The sequence below is a fragment of the Jaculus jaculus genome, chromosome 9 (assembly GCF_020740685.1).
Source record: "Jaculus jaculus isolate mJacJac1 chromosome 9, mJacJac1.mat.Y.cur, whole genome shotgun sequence".
NCBI classification, from domain to species: Eukaryota; Metazoa; Chordata; class Mammalia; order Rodentia; family Dipodidae; genus Jaculus; species Jaculus jaculus.
In genome coordinates, this window is record NC_059110.1 from 118437869 (window position 1) to 118455204 (window position 17336).

Here is a 17336-nt window from a genome sequence, read left to right on the forward strand (position 1 = left end):
GTGCCTCATGGTGTGCAGGGTACTCTGTCTTGCCTCCTCATTCATACAGGACATGGCTCACTCTGGACCCAGGGACGGGGAGCAGGGTGACACCTAGGGCTGGGCGGCAGCACAGCAGCTGTGTTGAGGGTCACTGAGGGGTGAGGTCATGGCAGGTCAGTGGTGGAGAGTGGAGGCTCTTTGTCCCATCAATGAGCCATAGGCCTGGCTAGAGATGGGGCCCAGTCTGGGGCTCTTCCCTCCCAGTGGTCCTAGCTGGTGCCCTGTGGCCACAGGATGCTGGCAGCTACACCACAGCAAAGCCTCCTCCATAGCCACACGAGGCCCACTGGGTAGTTCCCTGGTGAGGTGCTATTCTGGAAGTTTTGGCAGTCTTAGTTAAGACACCTGCAGTTACTGCCATAAGAAGGCACTGGTGGGTGAGGGTGGCAGGGCTTCAAGGGCAGGGTGCTGGCCTGGAGATGTCGTCATATTAATGTCACCACTAACTGGCAGCTTGAACGAGTTTGTTTTCCCTCCAATGTTCTCTTGGAAGATGGGAGTCTGAGGATGTTCTTCCCAAGCCTCTCCTTGGCTTACAGATGCTGTCTGCCCTTGCCTGCACAGGGCTGTCCCTCTCTGGGTGCCTCCCCTTCTCATAAAGACATACCGGATTAGTCACCCTTGACCTCACTTGGACCTGATGACTTCTATAAAAACCCTGTCCCCAGTCATGTTCTGAGGTGTGGGGTTTCAATACAGGAGCTGGGAGCACAGCTCTGCTTGCGTCTTTCCCTAGGGGCCCTCCCAGACCCCACCTGACACTGAAGCACCACCCCGTCTTTGGGGCCATGTGGCTCCCTGACCAGCCCAGTGACCAAATCAAAATGACCCAAGAGGCCAACCCCTGTGACCCTCACAGGGAGCCATGTGAAACCCCAAGATGGGGACTGGGGACAGATGTGAGGGGAAAAAATAGTCCACGTGGCAGGTGGTCTCTAGGCTGTGGACAAGAGACCCCACAGAGGCCACCAGAGAGGAAGATCCATGGCTCTCCTGGGCAGGCTTGTCACCCCTAGTCCCTTTCCCAGTGGCTATGTATTTGGCCTGGAGGTGCACTGGGCCTCTGGGCACATGTCCACAGCCAGCCTGCAGCCTGGCCCTTCTCCTCTCAAACACTGGCCACATATCCACCCACCATTTGCAGAAGCACTTGGTTGGTACTTGGGTCCTGCTGACAGAAAATGATGCTAACAGGAAAAATAGGACTCTCAGGCCAAGTTGGCCTGGCCAGCCCGTGTAAATACTACACATCCTTCTTGTTAAAGACAAGCTGTTAGTGCAGGAAGCCCAGCCATGAGGCTCCAGGTTTCCATGGCAACCACCTCCTCCTCCTTTCCAGCCAGGGCTCAGAAGGCTGTATGCAGCGACCCTGTCCCGGGCATTCACTCACAGCCTGCCCTTGCTCACCAAGGCCCTAGACCAACAGACCCTGGACACAGCGGCCGGCTCAGAAGGCAGAAGGGACACTTGCACAGCCCTTCCTTGGGCTCCCTTCCCTCAGCACGTCCTGACCAGAGGGACGCACTGTTCCTTAGGGCGGTGCTGACAGCAGTCCCTTGATGTGGCTGTATTCTTTATTAACTGCTGTTGTCACTGCTCTTAGCTTCACAATGCAGTTCCATGTTTTGTCAGTCCTTGTCAATTCTCATTGTGGTAAAATAAATAGATAATGAACTCTAGGTCAGGGCTCTCTTGAGCCTCAGTTAACTTCATGATTGAGTTTTCGCATCAGACTTGTGAAGGCCCAGAACCTATGCACAGTGCACAGCAGGCTCCCAAGGGGGGGGGGGAGGTGGAGAATGTGGTCTCACTCCCTCAGGAGCCCCTGCATGCTGCCAGTGATGGCTGTCTCAAAACAGAAACACCAGTTAGGCAAGGTCTGAGTTGAACTGTCCCTGGAGCTCAGTTCTGGAAGGTTCCAAAGTGTTACTCACCAGAGCACGCTGCAGAACTGGACAGATGGCCTCCTGGGGAGTTCTAGGGCCTTCCTGACTCCATGCTGCTGGGTGGCCCAATCATGGGGATGGGACTTCCTTCCAATTGCTCTATTGCTGGGAGAGCCCTTTTTCTGGGGCAGCACAAGGGTCCCCTCCTCTAGCCTGCTTGTCCAGCCCCGCCTGGCCCTGTAGTCAGCCTGATACTGCCTGCAGGGATCTGTCCACTTGGAAGATGCTCTTGCCAAAACAGGACAGCCGACACAGCATGGGGACCCAGCTTCCGTCCTGCCGACTTCCCTGCTCACTGTGATTAGCTTCCCATTGGCAAATCGATTAAGCCTCTTCCTCCTCTGAGAAATCCTGATTCCCAAGGGGAATGAAACAATGCTTTCAAAACATCATTACTGTGGCTGTGTCCTGCTTGTGTGCAACTGCTCAGCAAGTCTACGTTCCTTCCCAGGGCTCAACTGTCCACACAGCTCTGACTACCATGTGCATGTGCACACAAGCCAGGCACATTAGAGCCACTCTGGAGCTCCTCTGTATTAAAGACTGCAGCATGAGCCTTAGTCATACCAGTGACGGGGCTGTCGCCACCACGGACCTCTGGGTCCAGTCAGCCCCTGCCCTGTGTGTGTGATGAGTGTGAGGCACAGGCAGGAGACTGGGGCACACACGAGAATGCACCTGTGGCAGACCATGGTGCCTGTACATGGGACTATATATGTGCACAAGGGGAGTCTGTGTGCCTGCATGCATGTGCACCCACTGCAGGCAGGGGGGCCAGGGACCCGCACATGCTTAGGCATGGATGGAAGGCCATGTTCCTGTATGCGTGTGCAGCACAGGCAGGAAGATGGGGGCCAGGCTGCTGGCACTGGCCTGGGGAGAGCGGCCTGAGGCAGCCGCTTCTACAGACGGGCCTCACCTTGCACCCTGAGCCAGAGCCCTCTCCTGCAAACAGCTTCACGTAAGGGGTCCAAACTGGACCCTAGAAGTGCAAATGGGGCCCTTCTCCTCATGCCACAGTGGCACAGCAGTGGTGACGGGTGGGTGGGCTGAGTGGCCCCTGGTTCTACAGCTCTGACCTTAAAGGACGTCTCTCCTTCCCTCTGTTCTTCCAACCCCAGCACTGTCTAGCCCACTCTGAAAGTTCCAGGCTCACAACTCGAAAGGACAGTGGGGCTGGCCAGGGACTGCAGGAGCCCTAATGCAGCTTCTCTGTCAAGGCTCCCATCTTTCTGCAGCTAGTGCTCTGATCACATGGAAAATAAAATGAATGTGCACCCTTGCAAAACCTCAGATGACACAGGCCAGGAAAGGGACCATGATGCATTGAGACATCATGAGGTGCCTTGGTGCCTGGGTGCTGCTTCTTGATGGGAAGCGACATCAAATCAAAGCCCTCCTGGTCCATGGGCTTTGCAGATATTACAGTGAAGACAGAAAGAAAGAAAGCTCAGGCCCTCTGCTCAATTGGCGGTGGCCAAGTCAGGAGCCAAGGTTTGCAGAGTGGGCAGGCGCTGCACCAGGGTGAGGGGCAGTTCGCTATGTACACCGGAGGGGCCGTGGCCTAGCGGGTGCCCACGCGCCGCTATCTGATGCGCTTCTCCACCGAGTACACGGAGATGTAGTAGTCGTTGCTGCCCACGGCCAGATGAGGCTGCAAGGGGAGAGGGAAGACGTGGGCATGAGCGGGTGTAGGCGGAGCTGCGGGGCAGGGGCTAGGGTGAGGGATGCAGGCTGCTTGTATCCTGCGCACAGCTAGGCACCATCAACCACCCTCCCACATCTGCACTACAAACGACACAGAACTGAGGGTCCCTTAACCGCCAGTTTCTAGCAGGGAAGATGCACCACCAGAATCCCATTACAGGCATCTGCACATTATCCACAGTTCCCTGCAGCTTCTTTTCAGGACTGTCCCACTGGGACAGCTCTGGGGAACCAATGCTGTGCGTTCCAGCAGAAAGTGTCACACAGGCGCCCATGGAGTACCATGCTGCAGGAAGGCAGGCTGGCAGAACCCTAACCTAGACACAGCAGTCCACAAGCCAAGGGGCAAGTGTAGTTACAGAGAGGTACCCCACACCACAGGCTTTGCTGAAGATGGCACGAATGCAGCGGCCAATAGCCAACAGCTCTGTCTGTGCTACTGGTTCTGAGCCTCAAGGATTAGCTGTGGCATGGAGGGAGGCTCTGAAGACCCCAGGCTAAGCTGATCTGGGCTTCTAATAATCACTGGGCTAGGGAGAAAGGTCCAAGAAGCCTGGGTGACTCAGAGCTTCCTCTGCTCATTGCTGCTACTGCCCCACTTGTGCCCCAATCCCCACCCAGACACCCTGGAATGAAGACACAGACCCAGTGTGGGTGGAAGGCCAAGCAGCTGATGGCTCCGACTCGCTGGCCCATGAAGCCGTCGTAGTATTTGATGTTGTTGATGAGCTCGCCGTTGCCATTGTAGATGGCAGTGAACTGGTTCATGGAACCACTGCAGCAGGAAGGGGAAAGGTCAGCTCGTTAGCTTCTGTCCCTTTTCTGTGTGGGGAGGAGGAAAGGCCAAGGGGTGGATGACTGCAGGGACAGGCCTGGCTGGGGAAGGGTGGCTGTGGCAGTGGTAGGGTCACAGACCAGGAGGTCCACCTGTGTCACCTGAGGCTGAGAGTGGTGACTCATCTTGTTACTGCCAGTGAGAACCAGGGCCCCATCCCCAGAGATGCCTTGAGGGCCAAATGCTTGTTGTGGGTGGTGGTATGGAAGGACAGAGAACTTCTCTGAATTTTATCTCATGGCAGTCCAATTAAACTCTCTACCCATCTCCCTTCCATAGGCTCCATGGGGCAGAGCTTAAGTGTGTGCTCTCTGAGAGGCCTGGGTCCTCTGCTCAGAAGTGGGGAGGGAGGTGGGGTACTTACCAGGCGATCAGGTTTGCCTGGGGGTGGATGTCCAGGGCTGTCAACCCCTTCACCATCTGCATCACGTTCACAGACTCGGGCATCCGTGGATCAAAGAAGCGCACATCGCCGTTGACGCTGTGAGAGAGTGTCACAGTGACTCACTGGATGAGACCCTGGGAGCACTCAACCTGGTGCTCCTTGAGAGGGACAGGGCCCAGGAGGACAGTGGCACTGTGTGGAGTCTGATGCCCTAGTGCAGTACAATATGCTGAGTGAAGGCAGTGCCACCGGGGATCCTGGCAAACCAACTGAGGCCCTCTCCAGTGGTATCCGCAGACCTCCCATCCCACTGTAGCATGGGTCCTGGGGGACAGCTGCTGAGCTGGCTGTGAAGCAGACAGGACACCATACCCAGGTGTGGTGAACAAGGCAGAGCCAGGAGCAAAGGCAGGAGCAGGGAGCAGCATCTCCCTCCATTAAGAGCCCGGGGCCTTGCAGTGCAGTCCAAGGGGGCAGGAGATGGCAGATGGGGAGCCTGCTGGCCTTGCACAGCTTCAAGGGCAGACCAGGTCACCTCTCAGAGGCTTATGGCCACCTGTCTTTGGGGTCCATCCCAAGCCTTTGTTTTTACATCGCAGACAAGAGGGAAGAGAATGTGTTTGAAGAAATGGTGGCTCTGCGACAGTAAATTACACGTTGCTGGCCTGAGTCAAGTCAAGATCCCCAGCTTGCAGCACACTGTAAAGCGAGCGGAGAGCTGAATTTACTTGTGAGGGATGGCTCAGCGGTATGGCGGTGTGGATGAAAGCGTATGTGGCTGCACTCTGCCCTGTCCGGGGCACCTACTGGTGGAGGACACATCTCCTGGCCTCTCTGCTCTCAGCTGGCCTAGGTCTTTCTAGAAGGCAGGTGTCTGTACAGCCCTTTTGTTCTGCACCTTGACCTTCCTGGCCAGCATGGACTGGAGTCAGTTACTGCCCTGAAGTACCAGCAGTTCCCAGCTACATGACTACTGAGGACTTACGGAGCTGTTTCCATGGCCCAGGCTGTTACCTGACGCTCACGATGTGGCCCTCGGGGCGCTTCTGCAGGAAAGCCTTCACCACCCAAGCTGTGTGCTCCCGGTAGGTCATGACGCGGCTGGGGAGGAAGGTGTGGTCAGGGTGGGCCTTGCTCAGCAGCTCTTCCATGCTGCTCAGGGCCCCAGGACAGCTGTGGAATGTGTGCCAGGAAGGCCAGGAGAAGGGGGGTATGGGTTGGGCATGGCAGCCTTGGCATCAAGCAGGGCCCTGGATATCACCTAGGATTAAGTTGTCACCAGAGCCACTCTGCTCATTCCTCCAGTTTTGGTTTCCTGTTTCTGGCCTTGGAGCCTACACGTCAGATCTTGGGGTGCCATTGTAGATGGCACCATCCTCCTAGGAGCTAAAGCAGGCAGACTGCTCTGACTCTATGGAGTGAGCTTGCACAAGCCTTGTCTGAGGGGGCAGGATGTACAACTTTGATACAACTGGAAGCCAGGTAGGGACAGTGAGCAAAGATGCACGGCCAGTGCAGTAGAAGGTAAAGCCAGCGGCTACATTTTTGTCTGGCCCAGGCCTGGAGAAGGCAGACAGTGTCACACAGGCGCCCATGGAGTACCATGCTGCAAGAAGGCAAGCTGGCAGAACCCTAACCTAGACATAGCAGTCCACAAGCCAAGGGGCAAGTGTAGTTACAGAGAGGTACCCCACACCACAGGCTTCACTGAAGATGGCATGAGTCCTGAGCAAAGGACACACGATCACTGTGATCCCCCAGGCACCTCAGATTCTTTGTGTAATCAAGTCTCAAGTTTACTGCTTGCCTAGGTGGCTTCTATTTCAGGAGGGAGGGAATAGATGCATAAGTTTGATTAACAGGAAGGAAATCTCTGATAAAACCTACCCTACAGCTGGGTATGGCACTGTATGCCTGTAACCTCAGCGCTGGGAAGGCTGAGGCAGGAGGACTACTACAAATTTGAGGTCAACCTGGGCTACAGAGTGAGTTTCAAATCAACTTAAGAGTGAAACCTTGTCCAAAACAAAACAAAACAAAACAAAACAAAAAACAAAACCTATCCCTAAGCCAAAAACAAGAAACAAACAGCAACAAAAAAACCGAACCCCCTAATACTGTTCAGGAGTGCAGCTCAGCAGGACTCGGTGCATTCAGGAGGGTGACCCTCCCCACAGTCCAATTGTAGAACATTTTCATCAATCCCCAAGAACCCTGTCCTGTCCCATGAGGGCTGCTTTTGCTTCTTCAATGAATGGGGACATGTGACCAAACCTGCTTTCTGACAGGATGGCCAGGGGCCTGCAGCCACCCCGTTACCCAAGCCTCAGGTCCAGAGTCCCTTCCTGTCCTCAGGAGTTGGCATGCACCCAATGCCTAAGCTGAGGCTCTGCTGAATTCTGTCCAGTGCTCCTGTCTCCTGAGGCACCAGCAGCTATGGTGGCCAATGTCTACTGTCTGTGCCAGGCCTGTTTTCCAGGACATGGAAGGGACTTAAGAGACAGGCCGTCTCATAGGCATGCTTCTGGGAATTCCTAAACCCAAGCCACTGGCAGCTCTCTTATCTCCCATGGGTACATGGGCCTCAGTGCAGTCAAGAAGGTAATGGGTGACACCTAACCACTGGGTGTTTGGTAGTCCCTCCCCTGCTGAGTGAGCACTGTCCAGAGCAATGACAGTCAAGGTTTACCAGTGCCCTGCTATGCCCACACACACTCCCAAGATGCCCGTACATGTTCCAAGGCTCTCGGGGTGCCCACACATGTCTCTGAGATGCCCATACAAGTTCCCAGCCTTTCAAGGTGCCCACAATGCTCCCAGGATGCCCACACACATTCCCAGGTTTTCAGAGTGGCCACACATGCTCCCAGGATGCCCACACATATTCCTAGACTCTCAGGGTACCCACAAATGACCCCAGGATGCCCACAATGCTCCCAGGCTCTTAGAGCGCCCACACATGTCCCTAGGATGCCCACACACATCCCCAGGATGCCCACATGTCCCTAGGATGCCCACAATGCTCCCAGGCTCTCAGGGTGCCCACACATGCCCCCAGGAGGCCCACACATGCTCTCAGGCTCTCAGGGCACCCATACACGTCCCCAGGATGCCCACACACGGCCCCAGGATGCCCACAATGCTCCCAGGCTCTCAAGGCACCCATACATGTCCCCAGGATGCCCACACATGCTCCTAGGCTCTCAGGGCACCCATACACGTCCCCAGGATGCCCACACACGGCCCCAGGATGCCCACAATGCTCCCAGGCTCTCAAGGCACCCATACATGTCCCCAGGATGCCCACACATGTCTCCAGGATGCCCACACACACTCCCAGGATGCCCACACATGCTCTCAGGCTTGTAAGGTATTAACACATGCTACCCAGGAGGTAGCAGGTTAGCGTTCTTGGTGTGCAGGTGAGTGGAAAAGGCAGGGGGCTTCTTTACCAGGACCTCCACACTGCTAGACCCAGGTCTTGTCATAAGCCAGCAAGTCTGCCTCTTGTATTCTCCATGTGCCATGGGGATGGGCCTGAGTGGGTCATTCCCAGATGGAGCCTTCAAGCTGGCATCAATGTTCTACTATGGAGAAATCTGGACCCTTCACTGGCAGCAAGGTGCCCCCTACTATTTGGAAAGAGCCAGAGCAGCCCTAGGGGAGAAAAAGGTGGGTGGGTTACCATTCACTGAGTGCCATCCTCCTGTCGTAGACACGGATGGAGCCATCACCCAGGCCAGCCACAATGAGTGAGCGGTGGGAGTCACAGGACAGACTAGTCACGCAGCTATCAGCGCCCGTAGGAATGTCCTAGGCCCAAAAAGAGCATGGTGAGAAGGGGCTTCCAGCTGGTCACAGCACCCACTGTGGATACATCCATTTCTCCCAGGCTGAGGAGCCACTGCCTTGGTCTCCACCGCAAGGCTGTCACAAGCCTGACAGTTGGGAGGGCCTCAGGCCAGCCCCAGTCTGCAAGAGCATCTGTCTTGTGCTTGGGCACAGCCTGCAGGCACCTCTGGGGATTCTTGGCTCTCAATGCCAATTACACGTTCCAACAACATCTCCCTCTTCCCTGAAAAGGAAGACGAAGCACATTTTGGCAAGGAGGAAGTCTTATTAGCTCCCTCCTCAGACCCTTAATTAGTCAACGGAAGAGAGGAGGAGTGGCTCCTCTGCTTCCCCTAGGTGGCCATAAATGCTGTAAAAGGGCAGGCAGGGTGGCGGATGCCTGCAGGAGGGAGCGGGTGACAGAAATGGGCCTCAGGAGGGAAAACGCCTTCCCCATCAGGTAGAGGATGCTTACAAGGAAATCTACGGGCATGGAGATACAGCTGCGACTATGGACAGTCAGGGCCTTTGAAAAGCTGCCCCTCAGTGTCCCTAGTACCCTGATGCAACAAAGCACCCAACATGTCCAAGTGCACCTCTGTGCAAACAGGCGTCCAGGCTGCAGGGATGAGCCTATGGGTGGGTAATACTGCTTTTGGAAGCTGCCATTACAGCACAAAGAAACTGATCCCTGAGTTTCGGGGTGTCCACACCAACCTCTCAGGAATAGTAACCCCTTCGGGCCCTATTTCCTAACAGGTCTGAGAACCTCAAGAGTCTAATAGAAGTTGTTTGGTGGTATCTCAGGCAGGACTTGAAGATAGGCAAGGGAAGGCTGCCTGTGGGTATTTCAGAGGGAGTGACCTTAGGCTGTAGCCCCTCACACAGCAGATGTGGGACTCTGAGGAAACCTGTGGCTTTTAACAGGGTGGCTGATTAAGCCTCGTTCTTGCCAGCTCTGGTCAGGCCTCCTTCCTGTACCATCTTAGCACTGCAGAGCTGCCTCCTCACCAACAAGCAGCCTGGGCCTCGGCCAAGGGCGGGGCAGGCAGGGGATGACAGTCAGGGTCAGTCTCTGCTCTGCAACTCTGGGGATTCAGGACATGTCTCTGAACTAACGACCCTCGGGCACTGTCCCTGTAGTTATCTATGGTCCTGCCAAGGCCCCAAAGGCTTGCAGGGTGCCCACACATGCTCCCAGGGCTCTCTGGCAGGGCAGCCGACGTGGCCGTCTATGGTTTTCCCAGGTGTCACAGGCAAACCAGTGCACTTTATTCAAACTAAAAATACACAGCTGGCTGTGCCCATGTGTGTCTGTAACTCCAGTCCTGCAGGGAAGCAGAGACTTGAGAATTTCCCCAGCTCACAAAATGGCAAGCTTGTGGATCAGTAAGTCTCAGAAGAGTGATGTAGTGGGATAACCTATCTTTTCTTTTCTTTTCTTTTCTTTTCTTTTCTTTTTTTTTTTTGAGGAAAGCCCAAGAGACTGGTGTGGGGCGGGGGAGGGAGAGAGAATTGGCATACAAGGGCCTCCAGCCACTGCAACTGAACTCCAGACATGTGTGCCTCCTTGTGTGCATATACAACCTTGCACACTTGCATCACTGTGCGTCTGGCTTACATGGGACCTGGAGAGTCAAACATGGGTCCTTAGGCTTCAAGGCAAGCACCTTAACCACTAAGCCACCTCCCAGCCCCATCCCATGTTCTGTTCTGGCGAGCGCACATTGCCACAGATGAGGACATGGGATAGCGCATGGACACATACACCCATATGAACAAGCCAAAACAAAACAAAACAAAACACTAAAAAAGCCCCAGAAAATACAAGGCCAGTACAGTCTATTTAGTGAGACTCTGTCCCCCAAAACTAAGCAAAAGAAATCACAAAATAAAAGATGCATTAAGGACTGGGGAGATGGCTCAGTGACAGAGCACGTGCTCAGCATGCAGGAAGCTCTGGGTTCCATTCCCAGCATTGACTAGAGGAGGAAAAAAAGCCACATGGTCAAATAATTAACCATTCTAAGTTAAAATATTTCACCCTGCTGACTTCTGATATTCTCTAATTAGTACAGAGAAAACAATATTTCAAAATAACTGGGATTAGCACAGGCTTAATGGTGCCATGAAGCAGATCAAAGTGCTGTGATTAACATGCACCCCAAGACAGCCAGGCACCTTCCCTCCATGTGTCTCCTCACACAGCACTGAGGCAGCAGCACACTGGTCCTGTTCTCTGGTGAGGATGACCTGTTTTGTGGAGCAGGAGGCTGCCGAGCCTGGGGTGAGGAGCACAGAACCACGCAGAAGCTTGTAGGGCCCAGCATGGTTACCTGCACCTTCGTCTCACGGTCCGTGTCCCAGATCCGCACGATCCGCACATCCCCTGAGCACATGAGGAGTCCAGTTTCCTGCTCCCAGTCCACCACCATCCCCGCTCCTGGGGAGACACAATGGGGCCGGGCGTCAACCTGTGGGCTCCAGGTAGTCAGTCATCCAGGAACACTTGCCACCTCTAACCCAGCTAGGGGTCCCCATCTTCTGTGTAAGCTTGGACCAAGGCTCTCTGAGGCTCAGTATGCCCTGAGCCCTACTGGTGCAGTACCTCTGAGACTGGAGTTCTGAGCTTCCCCAGAACCCTGGTATCTTGTACCCAAGACATCCACTACGGGGCAGTGTGATCTGAGAACACACTCCGCTGTGCACATCTTCACAATGCTGGTACACAACTGGCAGGTCTGGGTGCCCTCATAGTACCAGGACATGAAGATGAGTCTTCCTCTGGCTAAACTGGAACACTAGGACCCAGTTTCTCTTAGGAAAACCAAGGGTTCCATACAGGCTGAGGGTGACCTGCACTCTGGGAAGGGTGGAGGAAGACGGCATACAGGCACAGTGAAACAAGGACCACCTGACCAGGCATAGTGGCTGTACACTTGTCATCTTAGGTATGGAGTCGTGGAGGCAGGAGGACCACTTGAGCCCAGGAGTTAGAGAATGGCTTGGCCAATATACATAGATAATGTCCTAAAAAAAACCAAAAACAGAAAACAGCCGGGCATGGTGGCGCACACCTTTAATCCCAGCACTTGGGAGGCTGAGGAAGGAGGATCACCATGAGTTCAAAGCCACCCTGAGACTACATAGTGAATTCCAGGTAAGCCTGGGCTAGAGTGAGACCCTACCTTGAAAAGCCAAAAAAGAAATAAAACAAAACAAAACAGGTGCCCTTTCTTTTCTTTTTTATCCTAGGACGGGACAGGCGGTTCCTTATATTCTCCCATAGTGACCTGCAGGTAGAACCCAGGGCTTTGTACATTTGTTGCATGCACTCTGTCAAAGAACCATATTCCAGCCCAATAAGCTTTAATTTAGGTTATTTCTAAAGATTTTAAACATACATGAAAGGACACAGTACAAATAATACCCATTGCCTAGATCCAGTGATTCCATCTTGCCTTAAAACAATGCCCCCCCCCCTCACCCCTTTGGGGAATGCCAAGGGTAGAACCCAAGGTCTTGGACATGCTAAGCAAGTATTTTACCTCTGAGCTATATCTCAGCCCCCTGCCCCAAATACCATATGGATACAGTAAAAGTAGTTGGAGTTGGGCTGGAGACATGGCTTAGCGGTTAAGTGCTTGCCTGTGAAGCCTAAGGACCCCGGTTCGAGGCTCGGTTCCCCAGGTCCCACGTTAGCCAGATGCACAAGGGGGCACACGCGTCTGGAGTTCGTTTGCGGAGGCTGGAAGCCCTGGCGCGCCCATTCTCTCTCTCTCCCTCTATCTATCTTTCTCTCTGTGTCTGTTGCTCTCAAATAAATAAATAAATAAAAATTAAAAAAAAATTTTAAGTAGTTGGAGTTAATCCCTGGGCAAGAGCCCTTCCTAGCAGCTTCTGAACTGTTTTTGGTGTGCGTGTCTGTTAACTACATACTGTTCTTTCTACACATCAAGAACACTGAACAGCACAACGTTTATTTTCGAACAAACTGCTTTTGGTGACCATCCTGAGGATACAATGGAATCGACACAAATAGATCTATGGTTGATACACCCAAATGTCTGCGTGATGTTCCACTGTATAATCATATTAGCTGTTCTCTAACTTTGTAAACTAAGTTACAACAAAAGAACAAAAAAGGGCAAAAACATAAAAGAAAAGGGGGCTGGGGAGATTGCTCAGGGGTTAGAGGTCCTTTCTTGAAAATCCCACCAAGTTTCGGTTCCCTTCTCCAGTATCCATGTAACGTGATGCACAATTGGCTCAGGAATCTGGAGTTCATTTACAGTGGCAAGAGGCCCTGGCATGCCTATACTCACTCTCTCTCTTTTTTTTTTTTTTTTTTGAGGTAGGGTCTCACTCTAGCCCAGGCTGACCTGGAATTAACTATGTACTCTCAGGGTATCTTCGAACTCACGGTGATCCTCCTACCTCTGCCTCCTAAGTGCTGGGATTAAAGGTGTGTGCCACAATGCCCAGCGACTATACTCTTTTTTCTTAAAAATACATAAATAAAAATATTTTTTTAAAAAGAAAGGAGCCGGGCGGGCCATTGTCCAGCCAAGGGCCTCAGAAGAGGCCCTTCCCTGAGATGCAGCTCTTGTCTCCCCTGGATCTCTCTGGAAGGAGGATCACACCTGCCCTTCTGTGTGAAGGCTGCCTAAACCCATGAAGCAGGTGGTACTTGAAGGTACCTTCTGTGAGGCTGAGGACCCAGATCCAGATGTGGCTGGATGGCCAGCCAGTGAACAACTTGACTCAGCTGTTACAGCATGACAGAAGAGCCCTCAGGATGGTGCTGGTGTCTGTCCAGCAGAGGAAAGTGCAAAGCAAATCCTGGGCTGGAGAGATGGCTTAGCGGTTAAGGTGCTTGCTGGCAAAGCCAAAGGACCCAGGTTTGATTTCCCAGTACCCACATAAGGCCAGACGCACAAAGTGGTGCATACATCTGGAGTTCGTTTGCAGTGGTTAGAGGCCCTGGTGCATCCATTCTATCTGCCTGCCTCAAATAAATGAATAAAAATATATTAAAAAAACACAAGTCCCTACATCCCAGTGCATAGTGGGGGTGGGGGGCAACAAAGCATCAATGCTGACATCTTCTGGAGGAGCAGATGAAGGTTGGTCAGAGGAGGCTGACTGCACACATAGTGGGTTAACGTGGTGTTGAAGCCTCATACCTCGTCACACAAGCTCAAGAGCTGGTTCATGTGTGTATGTGGGGCCCTTGGAGCTGCAGGAGGAACATGCCCATGCTGACAGAGGGTCTCTTGGAGTGTGATTGAGGGACAGCTGCAGTGGACAGTTCCTTGGGCCTTTCTGGGGACTGCTGGCTTGAGGCAGGCAATAGCATTCACCTGTATCTTGGCAGCCCAGTGCTGCTTAGATTGCCAGGCCAGGCCAGGGCTTTTCTACCTGGGCTGATGTGCAGATGGCAGAGGTGGGCCTGAGGGGACTGCTGTCTCTGCAGTCACCAGGACAGCACATGGACATGTGCTTCCTGCAGCGCTGGGAGCTTGTGTGACGAGGGATGGTGTGCAGGCCCTCTAGTCTGTGTGTTCCTCCCTCATCTTAGCTCAGGCCACCATTGTGCACACCACAGAAGTGTTGCCTTTCCTTAGACCATTCTGGAGGCTGTGTGCCCCACACCAGGAGGCCAGCAGGCTGGGCTCTAATGAACCCTCTTCTTGGCTTATGGAAGGTGGGAAAGAGTGAGTGCTCCCTAACAGGGCTACTAGTCCCAGGGCACTCAAGGCCTCATCTAGCCCTAGTCACCTACTAAACCTACCTCTGAACACCACCATGTGGGCTTAGGGCTTCACCATACAAGCCCGGAGGACAGTCAGTCCATAGCAGACATCTTTTAAGGCACTGATCTCTCTGGTCTGATCAGTTAAAAGATCCCCCACCCCCACCCCCACTCACATCACGCATGCAAGCATGCTTAGCTTTCAGAACTCTCTCTACTGCATGTCTGAAGAAGCAGTTTCCGAGTTACATTTTAGTTTTAGACACAGATTGGCTCCCCGGGTATCTGTGTTACCCCGGAATGCAGAAGCCTCCCAGGGAGCACATCCCCTAGACGAGGATTGGGACACATGAGCACTGTCACTGTGCGAGGCCGTGAGGAAGGAAGGGGGTACACAGCCACCACCTGCCCTGTGGCAGGGGCTTCTTCCACAGGCTTTGGTTCTGAACAGAAAACAGATCTACAACGTCTGGTACTGGGACCTTCAAGCTCCTTCCTCAGCTTAACCTGACCTTCACATGGGCTGCTGGCTGGGGCAGTCACCTCACTGAGATGCAAAGGGGTTGGGAGATGGGTCCTGTCAGGGCTCCCTGACCCCTCTGGGCCAGCCTGTACTGGTGCACACCTGCACAGGTGGAAGGAACGGCTCCAGCTCCCCAGGGCCGTCCAGGACGACCAGAAGCCGCCTTCACCCACAGCAAAGCCAGCAGGAGGTGTGGCGGACTCTGCAGCCCTTCCTCATCTTGAAGTAATCCACCACAGCAGCTCCTCCAGACCCCTGGGGGGCCACGAAGAGGCCCTCTGACTGTCCCCCATCTCTCCCAGCCTGGGGGGCATCTCTGCAGGCAGGTTGGGGAGGCCCCACATTCTGCTTGGAGGAATGGTGCTGTGTACAGCTGACGCTGAACTCCAGCCAGGCAAATACCCAAGCATGGGAGGTCACAGCTGTGGGCTCCAGCCCACCTACAGGTGCTTCATTACAGGCACGTGGGGTGCAGGGCACTTGGTGGGGTGCAGAACACCTGCAGCACTTGAGCCAGAGTCCTGCTCTCTGCTTGACTCTGGTGGACACAGGTCCTGGACACAAGTCCAGATCTGTGCCCTGACAAAAGAGATAACCTCTTTCTTCCTTACATACAGGCTGACAGAGGGCCTCGCTGGTACATGGGGCACCTGTGGACCTCAGGATTTGCAAACCAGATGCCTAGAGGAGCCCAACAGTATAGATATGCTACTGGAAGATCACCTGTACACTCCAAATAACATTTACAAACATGGCTACACGTAAACCATGCACATATGAGGGAACACATGCCTGGGCTGTCCCTCAGGAAGCTGCTCTAGGAGACAGAGGCAGGGTCAGGAGACCCAGGGCCAGCAACTCAGGAATGCTGACTGGGAAGTGGGAGACGTTGCTGACACAGCCCAGAGGCACTAGGGACATGCCTCCCACAAGCTCTGATCTTCCTCTGAAATGGGAGCTCAGACCCACCTCGTGTTGTTGGCAGCATGTCTGAGAGTCCCTGCCATGCCGTCACCATCTCTGGGTTCTTTTCCAAATCAGCAAAGTTCTTCCAGACCCTGATGGCGCCATCATCTGGGGAAGGAGAGGTGGATGTGAACATGCCATGCCCCAGGACAGACTATCTACATTCAGACCCTGTTCAGGAGGCCCGGCTTGGACCCTGCCTGGCAGCATCACCTCCAAGACACTGCTCCAGGTCTAGATGCCCATTTGCATTTCTCTGCCCATAAAGTCCCATACAGGCAGTCAGGGAGGCCAGTGGCAAAGGGGCATGAGACTGTGATTGCATCTGGCTTCATGTGAGGTGGTTGGGCTGCTCCCTTCTTTCCTGAGCCAGCAGCACTGAGCTGTTCTGCTAGTGGTAGGAGGAGGTAGGTCAGAGCTCTGAGAAGACACAGCCTAACCTCACCTCTACTGCTCTTTCCTCTACTGATTCTAGTTTCTCATCATGTGAAAACTAGTCTCTCCAGAGGACAACTCTTCAGGGCCTTTACCCTTGTCCACATGTGCTCTGTCAAATCAGCTTGGGCAATGCCAGAGGGAATGGCACCCATGGGACCCAGCAGGCAGAAGCAAGTGGGACCCTCTCTCCCCTGCTTTTTAGAGACTTAAGGTGAGGCTAACAGCCCCTGGACACTGCTCAGGCCCATCTGTAGCTTCTCCAATCTTTTCCTTCACCTCTGGTGCTCACTCTGGCTTCTTGGCCTTGGCTGTGCCTCGCAGGCCCCTGATCCCAGTGTGCATAGATCACTTCCAGTCAGTCCTGATGCCCTGGCTGGTCAAAGGACTACCAAGGTGGCAATGTTTGGTACAAGTGGCTGCCTTGGTGTCACTTTGGTTATAGGGACCATAGACAGTTTGGAAGATGACATGGGACGCTTTGTCAGGAATACTCAGTGGCCTCAATGGCTCAGGTGCCAAGTCCAGAACCAGAATGGGGAAAGGATCGAGGGGCCAGGGTGGTGGGCGGAGGCTCCTCAGCTTTGCAGCGCCTTTCTAACTGACAGTGGCTTCTCACCAGCAGGCCGTCAGTTCTGCTATGCCTGCATTTTACTTCAGCTACTCCTGTGCCTCTTGCAGAGCTGGGCTGGAACCAGAGCAGGGTTTGTGCCAGGCAAGTGCTCATGATTTCCAGGGAGAGCGGCAAGGTGAGGTACGTTATGGCAGGAAAAGCCTGGACAGAGCAGGGACATGAAGTCATGTAGTCCCTTCCACAGGGAGGAAGTCGAGAAAGACTGCTGCGTCCTGAATATCGGGTGTCTTTCTCTCCATTACATGCTGGGATGCAGCACAAGGAACGGTGGCTACTT

At 53.8% G+C, this 17336-nt stretch overlaps 1 protein-coding gene across 4 annotated transcripts in view; it reads right to left on the reverse strand.

The window, feature by feature from the left end:
* Rptor (regulatory associated protein of MTOR complex 1) overlaps positions 1-17336 on the reverse strand; it is a 351571-nt gene that overhangs the window by 9052 nt on the left and 325183 nt on the right. For 2 of the 4 annotated variants that reach the window (XR_006638996.1, XR_006638995.1), the window contains exons 28-34: positions 15994-16098; positions 11083-11189; positions 8601-8728; positions 5930-6016; positions 4895-5011; positions 4341-4470; positions 1977-3642 (exon numbers count right to left, since the gene is read on the reverse strand). Coding sequence is in view for 2 of the 4 variants with exons in the window: in XM_045159731.1 (XP_045015666.1) it covers positions 3574-3642; positions 4341-4470; positions 4895-5011; positions 5930-6016; positions 8601-8728; positions 11083-11189; positions 15994-16098 (743 nt within the window). In the remaining 2 variants the exon portion in view is untranslated. Of the gene's footprint in view, positions 1-1602; positions 3643-4340; positions 4471-4894; positions 5012-5929; positions 6017-8600; positions 8729-11082; positions 11190-15993; positions 16099-17336 lie in introns of those variants that run through there. The other 2 variants (XM_045159731.1, XM_004655257.2) reach the window with 1 other exon arrangement.